This window comes from Podarcis muralis, chromosome 5 (genome assembly GCF_964188315.1).
Source record: "Podarcis muralis chromosome 5, rPodMur119.hap1.1, whole genome shotgun sequence".
Taxonomy (NCBI): domain Eukaryota; kingdom Metazoa; phylum Chordata; class Lepidosauria; order Squamata; family Lacertidae; genus Podarcis; species Podarcis muralis.
Genome location: NC_135659.1, coordinates 25,890,580 through 25,909,667, shown reverse-complemented (window position 1 = coordinate 25,909,667; position 19,088 = coordinate 25,890,580). Strand labels below are relative to the sequence as shown.

The 19,088-nt window shown below is 41.8% G+C and overlaps 1 protein-coding gene across 2 annotated transcripts; it reads right to left on the bottom strand.

Moving 5' to 3' along the window:
• Nucleotides 1-1,309: 1,309 nt before the first annotated feature.
• Nucleotides 1,310-19,051, bottom strand: SASS6 (SAS-6 centriolar assembly protein). 2 transcript variants are annotated; one of them, XM_028732674.2, is made up of 17 exons: nt 18,918-19,051; nt 15,659-15,719; nt 14,124-14,203; nt 13,627-13,731; nt 11,654-11,825; nt 10,809-10,886; nt 9,546-9,665; nt 9,273-9,464; nt 8,855-9,049; nt 8,253-8,342; nt 7,988-8,167; nt 7,342-7,423; nt 6,631-6,752; nt 6,184-6,309; nt 5,585-5,682; nt 3,220-3,314; nt 1,310-3,113 (listed from the first exon to the last, which is right to left on the bottom strand). In XM_028732674.2, the coding sequence occupies exons 1-17, from the start codon at nt 18,986-18,988 to the stop codon at nt 3,025-3,027; spliced, it is 1,956 nt and encodes a 651-aa protein (XP_028588507.2). In that variant the 5' UTR covers nt 18,989-19,051; the 3' UTR covers nt 1,310-3,024. The 2 variants fall into 2 exon arrangements, with proteins under 2 accessions (XP_028588507.2, XP_028588508.2); XM_028732675.2 differs by having other exon boundaries at nt 5,585-5,679.
• Nucleotides 19,052-19,088: the final 37 nt, after the last annotated feature.

Sequence of the window (19,088 nt, the reverse complement as noted above, 5' to 3'; positions counted from 1 at the left end):
AAAGAATTAATCAACATAGTTCCAGAAGGCAATCTTATTAGGTAATGTTCAGTTTTTTGGCCTTGGCTTCAGCCAGTAATGTCAGTAACAATTTTCTTTCTATACAGTTAGTGGAGGAGTTATAGGAGTAAGACAATTTCGTATAAGATAACTGTAGAATTGAAACTTGAAATGCTTTTAGTGGGCAGCTCCTCCACTTGAGACAGTAGTGGGAAAGCACTAGCGTAGTACTGCAAGCACACAACTGGGCATTTATATTTACACCTTTGCTGTAGTTGTTTGGTCCTAGGCAGGACTGGTGCATCTTGCCAGTTACTCTTAGCCTCATTTTGTAATTTCCCTGTGGAAAAACTTAACAGTTGAATGGGTAGAATTATGGAGGTAGATAAGGCTTAAGGAGGTGACTTGGGGGAAAGGCTCATCTGCCTGGCAATCCCTGGTGTTTCCAGTACAGCTGGAAAAAGCTATCTCAAACTCTCGGGGATGGAGCAGTGATCTGACTCAATAAGGCATTTAAGCTTAAAAATTGACAGTGCTGCTCCCTTGCCCTATAACATCTGAGAAAAGACATGCTTTCTCTACTGGCAGAAAAACTGCAAAATTTCTGTTCTGGAATACAAGGAGTAGGGCAGAAATCAAATGCACTGATGTAAGATCTAAAAATCCGTGTCCTTCAAGTGAAGGCTAGGCAAATCTTGCCTATTGGACTGGTGTTATCTCCTGTTTCTGTGTACCCCAGGCTCTGAGCTTTCATTTAGAAAGCAAGGTATGGGGCAAAATGTGCAGGTACCTATGAAGTGAGAATGAGTGTGTTATGGCTGCCTTGTATATTTTTCCTGGTACTGAGGAATGCATGCTGTTGCTATTAGCAACATGTCACGATGCATGAAGGTAAAAATCCATGTTGTATTGATCTCCCACAATCAGGACCAACAGGATATAGCTGTCTTCCCAGGGTAACAAAGTTGCTAGAAGTAGCTCTTTCATACTGTGTTTTGCCATGTCCCCACCCCATGGCAGCCCCAGCACTCTCAAAGTTGGAAATGTGCCCACTAGTTCAAAAAAAGGTTAGTGACCCGTCTTCTATAGCATGGAACAGATGTAATATGGGCAGATGCTGATTTTCTGCAACAGTCTCTTTTAAGAACATTCGCTATCCTGTGTCATATTTGTTGAGAAGTCAGACCCATGTAAGCCTTTGTAGGACTGTAGCCTTAATACCATGCAACCCTTAGCTTTTGTCAGTTGACAAAATTAAATGTTTGCATCTTCTCTTAAGAGTCAAAATTTATAGATTAATTCCACCAGCAATATTTGTTTCATTTTATTTGAAAATTTACTGAAACGAGCATTTAGATACATGTGAACATGCATTCTGATTAAAAGACAAATGTACAAATTTTACACTGCAAGGAATGATTCTGCCATACATGTTCAAATAATTTGTATTTACACACCTGTAACAATATACAAAAAGCCCATGTGCTAAAAAAGCAAGCCACTCATAAGTGGGTAACAACCTACTATATTAGCCACCTTTAAGAGACTTGAATATCATGACTGCTAACAGCTAAAGAAATGACACTTCAATTTTGAAATCACGCATGTAGAGTTTCCAATATAAATCAGTGAGACTGATAAAAAATAACATGCTTTGCAAAAATCTTACACTGCTGCTATTTAGAATAGAGAAGTGTAATCACAACCCACTGATATTAATAGGTCTTGCACTGGGCATTAATCACCCACCATCAAGTATTCTGAAATTCCATAGCTTTTGGGAGAATCAGAATAGTGCTTATATATCGTACTGATTGCAGTAGCAATGTAAAGGCCTCAAAATCATTTTGAAGGATTGCTGATTTTCATTGATTTTACAAAAGTTGTTTGTTATAGGTATGCACCAGTTTTATGTAATGTAAGACTTCTTAAATCATGCCACTATACATTGACTGCAACATTTTACAACTTAAAAACTGACATCCTAAGATTAAAATAATTTGAAAAGCAGCAAAATTATCCTTTGTTGTGATTCAAATGTTGAACAGTCACTTAGAATGTTAAAGATACTCTGATATTATACTACAGACCATTAAGATATAAAAAGTTGATATATTTCAAAATTAAATGAAAATAAGAGTTTGCTGTAAGGCTGAATTCACCTGGCAAATCTAATTTAAGACTGCTGCATTTGGTATTCAACCATGTCCAGTAATGCCTCCTGAACCCTGGTAAGAACTAGACACACTTGCTTACTATTAGGAATCTTGGTGGATTTTTGCACTGCTCAATGTCCCACTGAAATTAGTGGAACGCTACCAAATTACTTCTATTTAGGAGCAATGAAAAATAAATTTGCAAGATTGCAAAATAAACCTGGAGCAGCTTATTTACTTTTCTCCCTGTAAAGTTAGGAAAGGTTCAAAACGTTTATAAAGAGTGCCACCATCTGGTCAAATAAGCAACAGACAATATTTAGTTTGACATGGTAAGTAGGACATTTTGGCACTTCCGAAAGCCTCAAAAGTGTTGCATAGAATGACTGGATGAGCTCATCCTTGGTAAAATTTGAATTTAAATGTAACCAGGAGCTGGTAGCGATGACCTGAAGAGTCACAGCTGAAGTGCATAGTAACTTTGACAAGCTTTAAAATAAAGAAAAGGCTCCAAGGCTTCAAAGATGAGTTTTTACCTCTGAGGTCCATATCCAAGAAGAAACATGTAGCGCAGAGAATTCAGCCTGGGAGAGAAATTGCAAACCTTTCTTCCCGTTAGTGCACTTTGATAATAATTGATACAAAATTGCTCAATCACTCATTTGGGTCCTTACAATGTTGGAAGTCTTGTTAGGAAATTTCTGTAATTCACATTACAATGTAAGCAGACCAAAAAACTAGCTCTTGTTATCTCTCAGATATTTCATTGCTTACTAAATGAGTTTATGTTGACGCTTTACAGGGGAGATAATCATAAAAAGAATTGCAACTGCTGATAAGCGTTTTACCATGGCAAATATGTTGTCCACTACCCAGGGAAGTAAGCAGAGGGTCTGGAAGGTGCTGCAGATTTGGCTGGTATTTGTGTTTTTATCAAGGCAGTTGACTTCAGGTGTCCTAATAATGGGGAAAAGAATCTTAAATGAACAGCTTCAGAAGATTTCAAAAAGTTTTAGAGCAACTTCTCACATTTTAAGTTTAATGCACATGCATGCTTGCCCACCTGTGTTGTGAGATGTGTTTTGGCTGAGCCTTCGTAAAGGAATGCTGTCTTCTCTTTTCTTCAAATATTTTGCTTCCAATCCCATGTTTTCACCACTAAATCAGAAGAAAGATACTTAATAAGAAGAAACCATTTCAGTTTGCCACACTCAAAGAATGTTTCTAAGTTCACTAAGCTGGGGTTTCATAAGATCTTCAAATAATACATTTTATGGTCTCCTAAAATACTGCTTTCTTTAGAAGAAGTCAAAACTCTCCAGATGGTGTTGGGGATGGTCAGAGTTGTAGTCCAACCTGCTGGCTGGTGCTGATGGGAGTCCCAACAACATATTGAGGGCCACAAGTTAGACATTTCTTCAGGAACACTCAGACATGTAGCCTGTTTTGGACTGCCTTAGTCAAAGAAGTATTATTTGTACCTTGCCTTTCCACCAAGGAACTAAAGATAAGGGTCATGGCTCTTCTATGTTTTATCTACCGGGACATAACAGCCCAGTGAGGTAGATTAGGCTGTGAGAGACTGACTAGCCCAAGGTCACCCAGTAAGCTTGGCCAAGTGGAGATTTGAACCTGGGTCTCCCCAGCCAGCGTCCAAGGTCTGCAATGCCTAGGCAACACGATGACCATGTACATACGCAATAAATACTGTATTTTTTGCCCTATAGGACGCACTTTTCCCCCTCCAAAAGTGAGGGGGAAATGTGTGTGCGTCCTATGGGGCGAATGCAGGCTTTCGCTGAAGCCTGGAGAGCGAGAGGGGCCCGTGCGCACCAACCCCTCTCGCTCTCCAGGCTTCAGGAAGCTATCCGCAAGCCTTGGAGCCCGCGGGAGTTCCCGCCGGGCTCCCAAGGCTTGCGGATAGCAGCCTTTTCTGGGGGCTGGGGGAAGCTCGGGCTTCCCCCACCCCAGCCCCACACCTGGGGTGGAAATAAATTTTTTTTTTCTTTATTCCCCCCCCCAAAAAAACACCTAGGTGCGCCCTATGGGCCGGTGCGCCCTATAGGGTGAAAAATACGGTAATCTTTATAGAATTCCTTCAAACCATAACAAGTACAAAATCTTTAGTCTCAAAGTCTATGAAAATCTTTAAATGAAGCGAGGTACCAGACTTTGTACGATGAAAGGTAAGCTGTGAAGCTTTGTGTATTCAGCAAATATGATGTCCAACACTGAACAGTGCTTCCGGATATTGACTACTGTTTCATAGAATTCTTCATCGGCGTGGTGGGAGGATATAGAATTGCTTCATAAACCCATCTTTCGAATGCATGTATGTAAATATCAAATGCTGTGGAACAGTGCTCATGTAATAGTTTCCATGGTCCGGCAGCAGCTTTTGGGTTCTACTCAAATCAAGCCCATTGTCAGGGAGGGGCTACAGCTGGGAAGAGTCATATTGCTCACTGCTAGAGCATATGCTTTCCATGCAGAAAATCCCTGGTTCAGTTCCTGGGTATTTCCACTTAAAGGGATCAGGTAGCAACTGATAGGAAAGGCATCTGATGGAGAACCAGTGCCAGACATAGTAAGTAGATCAATGATTCACATAACACAGTATTAATTCCGCATAAAGCAGCTATACATGTTTAAGGGAAGTCAGATTGAATTCCGCAAGGGATTCATCTCATTCAGCTGATAATTAAAAAGTATGCATATCAAAATGACTGCATGTACGCAGCTTCACCTATACTTTGGATTCAAGTAGCATCACAGAATACTTTTGCATCCTCTCTGAACATCACATTCACTTGCTGGATCCCGCCACTTTTGATATGCCCAGTGTGGCCAGAGGAAAACAGACCAATGCATCGCCATGTTGCCCTTTAGTCTCTGTCACTCTGTTATGGACGGTATTTTGATAGTTATCATAAATGGGTTCAGTCATACTGAATAGCTTCTCCACGAAAAGGAATCAGATGAAAAAGATCAGGCATACCTGTGTATAAAATCCCAAGAGATTTATCTCAAGGGTCCCTTGTGCACATTCCTCCCACTCAAAATTAAAAATAATACTGCTGGTGTTACTCTTGGGGTGTGGGCAGGAGAATACTTTCGTTTTTTTCTAATCGGTCATCTAAAACATGTCTGAGGATCCGTTTTCAGTCAAAGGCCACATTCCTTCAGGGATAATATGATGGGAGACACATTCAGGATGTAGATTCCTGCTTTCCTTCCTTCCTTCCTTGCCACTCCTTTTCTCTCCCCACATCCTGCAGACTGCCAGCAGAAGGACAATCACTCTTGCCAAAGGACTTTGTGCCATCCATTTTGGCACCCCTTTCCTCTCTTCTGGCAACCTCCACCCATGCATAATTAGGCCAGGGCCACCGATGGACCACTCCTCAACTAAAAGCACAAGTACTCACTTCTCTTTATTCGTTGGGTGATTTGTCATCAGAGGAATCCCTGGCTGCGAATCCGAACATCTGTTGGTCTCTTGAGGCTGCACATTGAACTGAACCTGCTGGAGACAGAAATTTTTTCACACACTCACATTTCTATGTCTAGGCTTTAATTATACATTAAAGAATGCCAAGAAGAGTTATCCTAAAATCTGGTTCATACGCACAACACTAAAACTTAATTTAAGCCGCTAAGGCATAAACCTTAGGCTTCCACACTCCCAGTATTTTGTTGAAATTATAAAGGAGGGCAGTTGTGAAAATTAATTTCACTTTATATACCTGCAAAAAGGAGAGGCTAAGAGATTTCAACAACTTAAGAGGGGAAAGAGTTGTTCCTGAGGGATGAGGTTTGCCAAAACAGTGACAGGGTAATTTTTTTGTTCATTAAAAAGTACTTCTTTTAGTTCTGCTGCCAAAGGTAGCAGTTTCTCCATATGAGAACTTGAAGCTCAGTCCTTGTTACACATATTCTTAAAGCCTGTATTCTGGGTGCGCAGCAGCTTATAATGCTAACTTGGAAAGATGCAATAGAATATAAAATTATATATTTGGGTGCCTGCCTTTTGTCCTGAAGTTTGCTGGTTGATGCTTTTGACAGCCACTGTATCTGGGAAACTTTGAAAAGGCAGCAAAGGGGAAATGGGGTAGCCTAGTCCCGAGTTCAAAAATGGAATTCTGCTATCAACCTGCAAAAGAAAATTAAAATTATAAAGCCAGAGCAACAACAGCACACTATTAGTTCCAAAGCTCCTTTCATACCTTTCCTCTTTTTTGTATTTAAAAGCAAACACATCCAAAATTAAACTATACTAATAATTTATATAGTACTTCATAATTTGTACTGTACTCTTTCCATTTGAAAACAAATTCCTCTGTTTGTATCTTAATGGTAGTGGATATTGGGTATAAGCACTTCCTTCTCTCCCAGTATGTGTAGAAATTAACACTACAGGAGAAGGAAAGGACCAGAAGGACCATACAAAAATTCATAAGGACATTACTATTACCATACTGTGAGGCGAAATGCCAGTTCTTGGAGTGGTACCACTAGGACTAGTAGACGTTCCTGACACTTCTTGCTTCCTTGTCATCTGAATTTCATTCAGCTGCTTGTTTAGCCATGTGATGACTACAAAGAAAAAATGTGCACCAAGTATTTCACTTTTCAGGACTTTTATCGGCTCTTTTAAATCTAAACCATAGCTCAGTATACTGCTGGACAGCCATACACAAATAATTCACAGTGCTATCCTATGAATGTCTACACTGAAGTCAGTCCATCAAGTTCAACATGCTTGGGTGTAGGACTGCAGTCTCAGTTTTGTCGTATATTAACTTAGAGACTGAAAAACCTAGTCAGTACTCTGCGATAGCCTTACACAATAGATGGGAAGTGGGGAAATTACAATCAGGAATTATTTATTAAAAATTAAAATTACACATAATGAAGTTGCAGAAGAGAGAAGGAAACAAAAGGGGAGGAATAAATATGGCAGCTCCAGAAATTCTTCTTTAGGTTCCAGCTGCCAAACAGAATTCTTAGTCTTTGCACAATAATATTTACATGCTTGCACTTCCTTAACAGAAAGCTGATCAACTGCTACATATCTAAGAACATAGAATTTGTAGACCCACGAAAGTGAGATTATGTCTCAAACCACCATCAATTGTTAGGATTAGATATTAGTGGCTAATGCAAGAATCTCATATACACACACCGTTTTCATTGGTTTTGAGAAGATGCTTGCTTTCCTCCAGCTTCTGTACTGTTGCTTCCAATTGTTCCTGCAACTTGCACACCTGAAATGTTTTAACATAGGGGTCAGCAAAGTTTTTCAGCAGCGGGCCGGTCCACTGTCCCTCACACCTTGTGGGGGGCTGGACTATTTATTTATTTTTTTGGGGGGGGAGAAATGAACGAATTCCTATGCCCCACAAATATCCCAGAGATGCATATTTAATAAAAGGGCACATTCTACTCATGTAAAAACATGCTGATTCCTGCACGGCCCGCAGGCCAGATTTAGAAGGCGATTGGGCCAGATCCGACCCCCGGGCCTTAGTTTGCCTACCTATGTTTTAACACTATCAGTCCATAGCAGCTTAATCGGCAACGCCAAAGCTTACTTTAAAAGCAAAGTGTATTAAGTCTATTGAAAAGCTCGTACTGACGGTATTTCCACCACACCATAGAATTGGTCTGTCAATCGTATGTACAGGGATTATGCAAAATGGTTCAAGTCAGAGACCTAGCATGAACTGACATAGCATGACTTTAAAGTTAAGCATCTTTAAAAAAAACAAAAACAAAAAAACACACACACAAAAAACACTTTCTGGATAGAAACCTGACCCTTAAATTACCTCTTGCTCTTTTGCTCGGAGAGAACTTTCTGCTTCCTGTAGATCCTTTTGTTCTTTCTGCAGTTTTCCTTCTTTTTCAGCCAAGAGTTTTTCTTGCTGAATTGTTACTGTATTTTTCAGCTTCAATTTGCTCATTAGAGTCTTTACATCGCCTTGCAATTTCTTTATTATCTCATTGGCCTAATAAACAACCGCATAATTTTAAATTAAGAACACATGAAGTCAAATAATCATCAAAAAGGTCAATAACGTGTTTTGAACAAACCTTAAGGAGTTCAGATGATAGTGACTTTAGTGTTGTTTCCAGATTTCCTATTTGAATTTGTTTCTTTTCTATATTTTTTTCCAGGTTTACCTTTTAAAAGAGCATATAGTGTATTAGGGAGGTTTTGATTTGCCAAGAAATATTCACATGGATCAGTTGCTTAAAGTAACAAGAACACTAGTTCTGAAATTCCTATTCTGTAATGTAAAATGCTAGCAATTTCTGAAAAGCCCATCACATCCAAAAATGCTTATTTATATTACTATAGTTACTACAGCATGGTGAAATATATAACTTTTTAAAAAGTCAATACATTGTAGTATTGCCTACACTTTCTAAATATAGCCATACTCCAGAGATCTTTGTGTGCCCAGCAGCTTTTGGATTTGTTTCTCTAATGGGAATGTCCCATGTCACACAGCATATTGAGGAGCACAACACTTATGTTGTATCAAATAGGAAGTAAAGTAGATCGGGCATGAGGAACCCCTGCTATGCACCGATAAGCAGCTTTTTGGATTGTAGCTCATGTTCTTTCATTTCAGCATGCAATTCTCCATGTGTTAAAGTACTGCTGTATTCTAGAAAGTAAAATTAAGAACCTTTTGCTCATGTGTTGCATCCGATACTTCTTTTGCCCTAGTAACCAGATCCTCCTTGCTTTTGACCTCCTGTTCTAAAACAGCAACTCGAGTCTGCAGCTGATTGACTAGTTTTTCCTTTTCATGGCATTCAGCATCTAGGGTAGCATTCTCTCGACGTAGAGACAGAACTTCCTGGTTTGCTCTCTGGCATTCCTATGTGGTTGAAGAAATATTTTACAAGCATTTTAACAAAAATGTTGCTGGCAAAAATTCATGCTTTGTTTCATGCTTGACAGAAGTTAAGCATATTCTATAAAAACAAAACAAAAAACTTGTTTTCGATACATAACTGGCAATATTTAGTATATTTGTATGAGTGACTGGAAACTATCAAATTGTCTCCCAACATAGATCTTAATAGTTGAATATTACTTACATCTTCTATGCCAGACAATTTCGCTTTAAGTTCTCTGACTGTCGAATCGCCTTTGTATCTCCTTTCCATTAGCTCCTTGTTGACATTTTCCAATTCCTTCAACCTATTCTGCAGCTGCTGCACTGTTTTCTGATGCAAGCTTTCCAGATCCCTTTTCTGTTGCTCATTCTGTTGTTGATATTGTGCTTGTGCCTGCAAAGAAAAGCAATTACTTGAGCAACTACTAAAGGCATAAGGATTCTGCTAGATGTATATAGGCTTCTCTTTACACACCTGCAGAGCTTTCTCCTTCTCATTTGTCAGTTCCTGGGTATATTTGTTGGTTAGAGATGCTGTTTTGGATGCCAATTCATTTCTCAGCTTGTCCAATTCCCTGCTCTTTTCCGACAAGCTCTAAATATGAGAAAATAAAAATACTAAGATGGTCAGCTTGCATGTAATTGAAGGGTTTTAATCAATACTATGCCAGTGCTTTATAAAATGGTTACAGGCAGGTTATCCTATTACAAACACATCCCTCTGCAAAGACTAGCCTACAGAACATTTCCCACATCATAGCTATCCCAGAAAAAAAGTAATTGCTTTGCACTTTACATCCTTATATAGACACACATAATTCTTCTGTTTTTACAGAAGCCTATAGCACCTTAAACACTAAAACTTAAGTGTAATATGAGCTTTTACAGCTGAGCCTACCCTTAACCTCCCATGCATCTGGTGAAACAGGCTTTTGCCTATTTTAGCACAAGCTGCAATAAGTTTGTTACACTTCAAGGAGCCAGAGAACTCTGTCGATTTTGCTTCAGCCATCTAATGCAGCTATTCTTAAATCTTTTCCTCTCCTCCTGTACTGAATTCTCAGCAAGAAGGCATATCACAGATCCTAAATTTAGACACAGTATTTATACAATGAATTCAATAAAATAAAGACAATAATCTTCATTTTCTGTTAATCCCACCCCTCAAAACACAATTTCATAGGGAGCCTTTGGGCTTATTCTTTTAGCCCCAACACCTTAGTGCAACAAATTGAATTGCATGTTCTTTCCCTGCCCTGCCCACACCTCCATTTCCTCCCTTCCCTCTGTTGTTTGGCTATGTCTGACTTTGATTTGAGTGCCCCTTGGGGTAAGGATCTGTCAGACTTTCTCTCTCTAAAAGGGTCAGGTACAAAAAGGTCATTAAGTAAACACAATACAGTAATTAAATAATAGAAGGAGTCGAACACTGCTCAAGCAGACTTCGATTTGTGCAATGGGTTCCTATCCTCTCTGCAGCCCCCCAATGTACTCCAAAAATCTGTTCCAGAGGGGTTGTCATTTTAAAGACATGCAGGGGAGAGGGTAAAGAATCAGAGAATTGCAGAGGGTCATATAGTCCAAAGCAGGAATCTCAACTAGAGGAAGGTGATGCCCCAGTGCTTACAGTGGAAGTTTTGCTCACACAACAGATAACATTGTACACAACCCAACACAGGGTGGATTTTTTTAACATTAATTTTCTACCATTTGACCCACAGTGGAATTCTACTCTTACCTGCTGGGCATAGTTCAGCTGTCTTGTAAGGTCCTCGTCTGTTTTTCTAAGTTTCTGTTCCAGCAGCAATTTTTCTTCCTAGGTACAGTTGACAGCTTTGTCGGTCAATGCAACCCTTTCCAGTTCTTGAAATCATTAAACCTACAATCCTAAACATTCTCATGCGTAGGACTGCACTGCTATTCAGCACATCAGATACAAACTCACTCCTGTTACAGGAGTTGGGCTACTTAATTATTAGGTGCTTTTCCATAGGTCTGATTCTGAAAGATGCACTGGCCTCGTTTGCATATCACATTAAACCATAGTTAAAATGAAGTATGGTTTAATGTGAATGAACAGCATGTTGGTGCACACTGCTGAACTCACAAGTGCTTTGCTTTTACTCCGCTGCGCTACAAGGAAACAAACACAGGCCTGAGGCTTCTTTCCCTCAAACAAATCACGAGTGGTAAGCCAAGAACAAAGCTTGGATTCAATTCATAGTTTGGCTGGAGAGAAACAAACCAAAACCCAAGTCCAGATGACGATAAGCCAGAACGTAACTTGTTCCTGGCAGTGCAGCAGGAGCACCTGCAATTTCACATTAAACCGTACTTTATTTCAACATTGGTTTAATGTGATGTGTGAACTTTCAATTGTAAAATATAGAAAACTTATGTCAAGGTGGCCTTGTTACACCACTGTCATGAAAAGAAAAGCAGAGTATGCCAGACCACACAGCAGGACACACCCCACAACTTTGTATTTTGCTTCCTCATTTAGACAAAGTGACCCAAGCTAGTCGCTATGCCGAAAGATCCGAAAGTGTAACCCAAAACATACAACTGAAATCTTAGTTTTACCTTAACGCATTTCAAACAGGTTGCCAGAAACTTCTTGATTTCTGCATCATTTCCGGGTAGGAATTTCAGTGATAAGTGTGTGAGGTGTTTAAATGGGTTTGTCTCGACCACGTTTAAAAAAGCAGGAGTGTGATCTAAATTAGGGCCTGATGAAACCAGGTGCAGCAAAAACCTAAAAAGAATAAGAACACATTAAAAATTGACTTGCTAGCTGGGTCTCTCAGCACATGACACACATATCCTTATGGAAGGGTAGCCTGGTACAAAGGAAATAACTCTTCCAATTCCACTGCCATCCCATCAGTGTGTTAATCCACCGATCATTACAAATACTGGCTACTTCCTCTGCCCACTGGTAGCAGTGTGGATCAATGCAGGTGCAACAACCTTTTCCTAAGCAGTCTGCAAGCCTTATTTAAAAAGCCAGCAACCATCTTTTGGAAGTAGCTCATGAAAAGGCAAAGGAAATGGAATAAGGAAGCAGCTGGGGGGGGGGGGGGAGGCACACTGCACTATAACAGAGTATTAGATGGACTGGGCAGAGTTTGTACTTGGCCTCTAACTCTATTGCAGCAAGAGGTATGTGTTCTCCACTTAAAGGGTGTCAACAACCCCAACTAGCACTCCTAGAGTCAAGTCAAAGCAAAATATAATTGATAGATTTATATGGAATAATTCAACACAGAGCTAAGCAGATTGCTCTGGCAGCACAAACATTTCTCCTTGCCTAATAATAATAATAATAATTTATTTCTACCTCACTCATCTGGCTGGGTTTCCCCAGCCACTCCGGGCGGCTTCCAGCAAAAGATTAAAAATACATTAAAACATCAGTCATTAAAAACTTCCCTAAACAGGGCTGCCTTCAGATGACTTCTAAATGTCACAAGGTAAAGGGACCCCTGACCGTTAAGTCCAGTCATGGACGACTCTGGGGTTGCGGCGCTCATCTCGCTTTACAGGCCAAAGGAGCCGGTGTTTGTCTGCAGACAGTTTTTCTGGGTCATGTGGCCAGCATGACTAAGCCGCTTCTGGCAAACAAGAGCAGCACACGGAAATGCCATTTACCTTCCCGCCGGAGCAGTACCTATTTATCTACTTGCACTTGACGTCCTTTTGAACTGCTAGGTAGGCAGGTGCTGGGACCGAACAACGGGAGCTCACCCCGTTGCGGGGATTCGAAACGCCGACCTTCCGATTGGCAAACCCTAGGCTCAGTGGTTTAGACCACAGTGCCACCCACATCCCATATCAAAATGTCATAGTTGTTTATTTCTTTGACATCTGATGGGAGGGTGTTCCACAAGACAGGCGCCACTACTGAGAAGGCCCTCTGCCTGGTTCCCTATAACTTCGCTTCTCGCAGTGACAGGACCACCAGAAGGCCTTCGGCGCTGGACCTCAGTGTCTGGGCAGAACGATGGAGGTGGAGACGCTCCTTCAGGTATACTGGCCCGAGGCCGTTTAGGGCTTTAAAGGTCAGTACCAACACTTTGCGACAGAGGACGAGATGGATGGATAGTGTTTTCGAGGTTACCAGCATGAGTTTGACCAAACTGCGGGAGGTAGTGGAGGACAGAGGTGCCTGGTCCATGGGGTCACGAAGAGTCGGACACGACTAAACAACAACAACAACAACACCAACACTTTGAATTGTGCTCGGAACAATGGGACAGTCAGCTCTCTCCTCCTCCAGCTCACTGTTCTAGCAGATCTCCTGCCCCCTCCCCATGTCAATTTGGGAGAGGGCATGGGGACAGGAGAGTGGGTAAGCCCACTTGTGCAGGCTTCCATTAGCTGAATCCTGCCCATAGGTTTTGCATTGCCCATTTTTGTTGTTACCGAACGTGAGATTTCAAATGGTGCTAATAAAATAAATAAGTGCTTTAGACACAGTCTCCTTGAATCCTACTTTTGTTGTTTGTATTACTTGTTTTAAAGAAAACATAGACTACTGCTTAAGCGTTACTAACCTTGGGATGTCTTTATTTTGTTCTTGGATACAATGTTGAAGGAGGTCTATAAATCGCTGAGGAAAAGCAGAAAAATCTACCAGAAGGCTCTGCTGGAGTTTTAAACTAAATAAAAAGAAAGAGTATAATAAATATGTATTCTTATATACTATTTGTTACTAAAATCATAGAATTGTAGAGTTGGAAAGGACTTGAGGGTCATCTGGTCCAACACCAGGAATCTTAATTAGATCATACATGGCAGATGGCCATCCAACCTCTGCTTAAAAACCTCCAAGGAAGGAGAGCCCAACAGGTCTTGTGGGAGTCTGTTCCACTGTCAAACAGCTCTTAGTGTCAGAAAGATATTCTTGATGTTTAGTTGTAATCTCCTTTTTCCTTCTGAGATATGCAAGTCATTAGGCACATAGGAACAATGTTCATAATAATCATTAGCTAAAACGCAGCTACTCAAACTTTTATCTTAAGCATTTTCTAATCAGAACTTGGCAACTTACCTTTGAAAATCTTCCTCAGAAATAACAAGATTGTATAGAAAGAAGGGGTCAGAATCGTCAGTTAGACGAACAACTAAATCCTAGAAGACAATAGTTTGGAGAAATTTATTACAGCTTCACAATTCTTTCGGAGTCACGCATTCAGTGGCTTTGTCTGCACACTGCACTATATGTAACAGTTTGTTTTAACTATGGATTGCTTTCAATTTATTTAAATACTTCCATATCCCCTTTGATTAAGAAAATAATCTCAAGGTGGTTCACAATCAAACACTAAAAATACAATAAAAACAAAAAATTCAGGAGCAAAAAAAGTTAAGAAAAAAATCAATATGCTGATATTAATGGTTAGCAAAAACCTGAAGTAGTAGCATGTTTTCAGCAACCACTGCTAACCAAGAGTAGGTGTTTGCCTTATCTCAAGGGAGACTGTTTCACTGGCAGGGTACCACAACAAAAAGGCCTTTTTCTTGGCTGTCACAAGATGAGCTGCAAACCTAGTACAGTGGTGCCCCGCAAGACGAATGCCTCGCAAGACGAAAAACTCGCTAGACGAAAGGGTTTTCCGTTTTTGAGTCGTTCCGCAAGACGAATTTCCCTATGGGCTTGCTTTGCAAGACAAAACGTCTTGCGAGTTCTTGCGAGTTTGTTTCCTTTTTCTTAAAGCCGCTAAGCCGTTAATAGCCGCTAAGCCGGTAATAGCCGCTAAGCCGCTAATAGCAGTGCTTCGCAAGATGAAAAAACCGCAAAACGAAGAGACTCGCGGAACGGATTAATTTCGTCTTGCGAGGCACCACTGTAACAAACCTGGGTTACCACTCATAATTTGTCTGGAGAAAGACAAATAACAAGGCTGAGTTTAGATTACATGCTAAGCAAAACCATGGCTTAACTGACAGAAGGAAGAGGACAGCAGGAGGAACAAAGTGTGCACAATCCAATCTCCAGCAGTCTGCTTGTTCATCCTAAACCATTGTTCAGCTTAGCATTACATGCAAACCAGCTCAAAGTAGTAACAAAGTGGAAAACAATCCACGGGTACTCTGCTAGGCTTGGACATTCAAACAAACCATGCCTTAGTGTTACCCATGCATCTTGTAACTGCTGAATGCATCTATACAACAGATGATACCACAGCACAATAACATAGAAATATTAACCCTAAAAACAATGCTTATTCATAATGTTCCACAAGAAACTGTACAGCAGTGCCTACAAGAAGGATGGGGACTTGTGGACCTCCATATATTGTTGAACTACATCATCCCTGTCCATTGTCCATGCCCCAGCCTTTAGGGTATTGTTTATACTTAGGAAATGTCTCAGGAAACACAGTGTGTGTTTGGGGGCGGGGGGGGGGGAAGACTACTAATCCCCAGAAATCTATTACTTCTTACAAGGCTACTGTTCATGGAATCAAATCTGTTTGGTGCTAGCTGTTTTATCGATGAGCCTACTTTGTGTTAGTAAACATGATCATATGAAGAAGCAACTAAAGGAGTGCAAAACCAACACATGACAAGCAAAGTACAAACCTTTCTATGAATGGGATTTGTTGTTGATTGCAGCTCAATATTCACACGAACGTTTATTCGCCTGCAAAACAGACATGTGATTCCATCTTTATTCTTCATTTTACTAAATGAAATATTTTATACTTCAGGTAAAATTGCTATCTAAACCATTCATTTATACACACATCACTAATCCTAAAACCAATCCACTAATATGGAGTGGTATGCAACCAAGTTTTACTTACAGTAGACACATTGAAATTAATGGACTTTATAGTCATTTTTGTTACTTTCAATGGGTTTACTCTAAGTGAACCTTAGTTTCATACCACCCATTGTTTAGTTAATAACAACAAGCCCACTCATTGAGTGTGGATCCTTATGAAGCCAAAACAGTACAAGTTATTAGCAGGCTACATATCATTTCCAATAGGGATGCAGGGGAGGGGGGGGGGACGGGGACGACTCAAAACAGCCCAATGCAGATTGTGCATGATCAGTGAGCACAAGATGCCGAGCAACTGTTGCGGCAGCAGTGACGGTGAGGAGTGGTACCTTGGTTTACTAACTTAATCCGTTCCGGAAGTCCGTTCTTAAACCAAAGTGTTCTTAAACCAAGGTGTGTTTTCCCATAGTTGTGGGGACTCAATTTACAAATGGAACACACTCAGCAGAAAGCGGAACATGTTCTGCTTCCAAGGCAAAGTTCACAAACCAAAACACCTACTTCCGGGTTTGCAGTGTTCTTAATCCAAGTTGTTCATAAACTAATCTGTTCTTAAACCAAGGAACCACTGAATCCTGGAAAATGACAAGGCTGACTAGAATCCTGAACACAAGCACTCCACACTACAGCATTGTTACAGGTTCCATTTGTATAGACAATTTGCAGCACAAATAAGAAATAAACAGAAACTTACTAAGTCATGCTTGTTGCGTGCAATTCATTCTAGAATCTAAATTGATTAGTGCATGATCCCGTTTTTAATTCTAAAATGCTGTAACAAAATACTGATTCCATATAATATAGGCCAAAAAGGGCGGGGGGGGAGCTCTATCTATTCAAAAAATAGTTTGCACCAAGTTGCACAGCATTCTTAAAAATTATGGGCTTCCTGCACTTAATGACTCAGTAACAGTGTGATTTTTACTATGTATGTTTCCTTGGAACTTAAGTCCTACTGTATTGAACAGGACTTGCTTCCTAGCAATAGCTTTTTAGAATTGCAACGGGACTTACTTTTAAGCAAGCAAGCATGGCTCAAATTTTGCGCTCCACCAAGTTCAAATGCAGGTGTGCTCAAGTTTGAAAGGCCATCGGAGCTGGACCTCAGTGTCCGGGCTGAACAATGTGGGTGGAGACGCTCCTTCAGGTACACTGGGCCGAGGTCGCTTAGGGCTTTAAAGGTCAGCACCCAGCACTTTGCATTGCGCTCGGAAACGTACGTATTCTATTTACAAGTCAATAAAAAATACTTAACTAAAAGTAGAAAGCATCGAAAGATTTTGACAGATTTTTGTGAGAACTCGGGGTCGAAATGAAGTAATTTAAAACAACTGTTGTCTGGACGGTTTCATTCCCCATCTGCTAGACAGAGGATGATGACAGGTGGGGGGTGTCCTAAAAAAAGGTAAAGGTACCCCTGCCCATACGGGCCAGTCTTGACAGACTCTAGGGTTGTGCGCCCATCTCACTCTATAGGCCGGGGGCCAGCGCTGTCCGCAGACACTTCCGGGTCACGTGGCCAGCGTGACATCGCTGCTCTGGCGAGCCAGCGCAGCACACAGAACGCTGTTTACCTTCCCGCTAGTAAGCGGTCCCTATTTATCTACTTGCACCCGGGGGTGCTTTCAAACTGCTAGGTTGGCAGGCGCTGGGACCGAGCGACAGGAGCGCACCCTGCTGCGGGGATTCGAACTGCCGACCGCTCGATCGGCAAGTCCTAGGCGCTGAGGCTTTAACCCACAGCGCCACCCGCGTCCCAAGGGGAGTGTCCTACCCCCCCCAAAAAAACAAATCCTGGCTACGCCCATGCTCACAACCCTGTTAAAAGGTGCCAGTCTATATGCTCAAGGTTACCTTTATATGCTTTAAAGTTGGAAGTCTATATGCTCATGGTTACCTTTGCATGTATTTGCATACACACACACACACACACACACACACACACACACACACAGAGAGAGACGGATTTAGGTTTGATGAGACCCTAAGCTACTGAAAGTACTGTAATGGGGCCCTTTATATGTCCAGCTGTCCTTTGTCAACAACAAATTGTCGCTGTTTTTTGTGTTGAATATATGCTATATGGTAATTTATGGACCTGGTCCATGGGGTAACGAAGAGTCGGACACGACTAAACAACAGCAGATTTATGGACCTAATAGATATCTAAAGCCATTTGCGCATAACAAAATATGTACTTTATCAAAGCAATTGATACTAGAAATGGGCAAACCACTGATATTTTAGGGAGCAGGCTAGCAGGTGGGGCCCATTACTTACATCATAGGCGCCTACACTGTTGTTGATATATGTAGGTTTTATTTTATTTGTTTTTTATCTTATATTCTGGAAATGTACACCCAGGTTTTTTTCCCTTTAATTTTTTGGGGACCCCCAAGAGAGTGGGGCCCTAAGCTATAGCTTGTTTAGCTTATACGTAAATCCGACACAACACACACACACACACAATGATGGCGCCAACATGCTGGGAAGGGGATGAATTCGGGCAAAAGACCCCTAAGGCTCAGGTGCGGCGCCTGGCTCCTCCTCCCCACTGAACTCAGTTGGACCACAAACACACGCAGGTTCCCGAGTCCGTTGCTCCCGAGCCTCGCAGCGCTTTAACACCCGCAACGCACGACATTTATCTGCAAGCTCGAAAGGGGGTTGTTTGAAAAGCCTGACACGCGTCTTCCCAGCCCGCCAGAGTTCGTGTTACGACCAGTCTCTGAAAAAGCCCCCCCCCAAAAAAACCTTGATAAACCCCCTCAAAAGCGGCCAGACTACAGAAAGCCGGAGCATGTTAGGTCCGAGGGTCTTGCGCTGGAGAAGTGGGGGGCAAGCGGCCGGTTTTGCCCCCACCTCAAGGGCCCCTCCGTCTCCCCGGGTCCCGCCAGGGGACGAGCCAACCGCCCGCCTGCTGCGACGGAGATAGGGCGGCCCTTCAAGCAATGGAGGGAGTGGGGAGAAGAAAGCCCCCCCCCCCGTAGGCCATTGTGAGGGGAGACACGGAAAACGTCTCCCTTTGCGGGGAAGCCGCGCCTCGCCGCTCACCTCTCCTCGCAGCCCTGGCACTTGGCCTGCACCGGCACCAACTGACTGAACAGGCTCTCGGCGGCCGCCATCTTGCGCTTTGAGTTTGGCGCCGGCCTCCCGCGGGGCGGAGAAAAGAGGGAAGGAGGCCTCTCGGGGGCGAGCGGCGCAGGCGGAGGAGGAGGAGGCAAG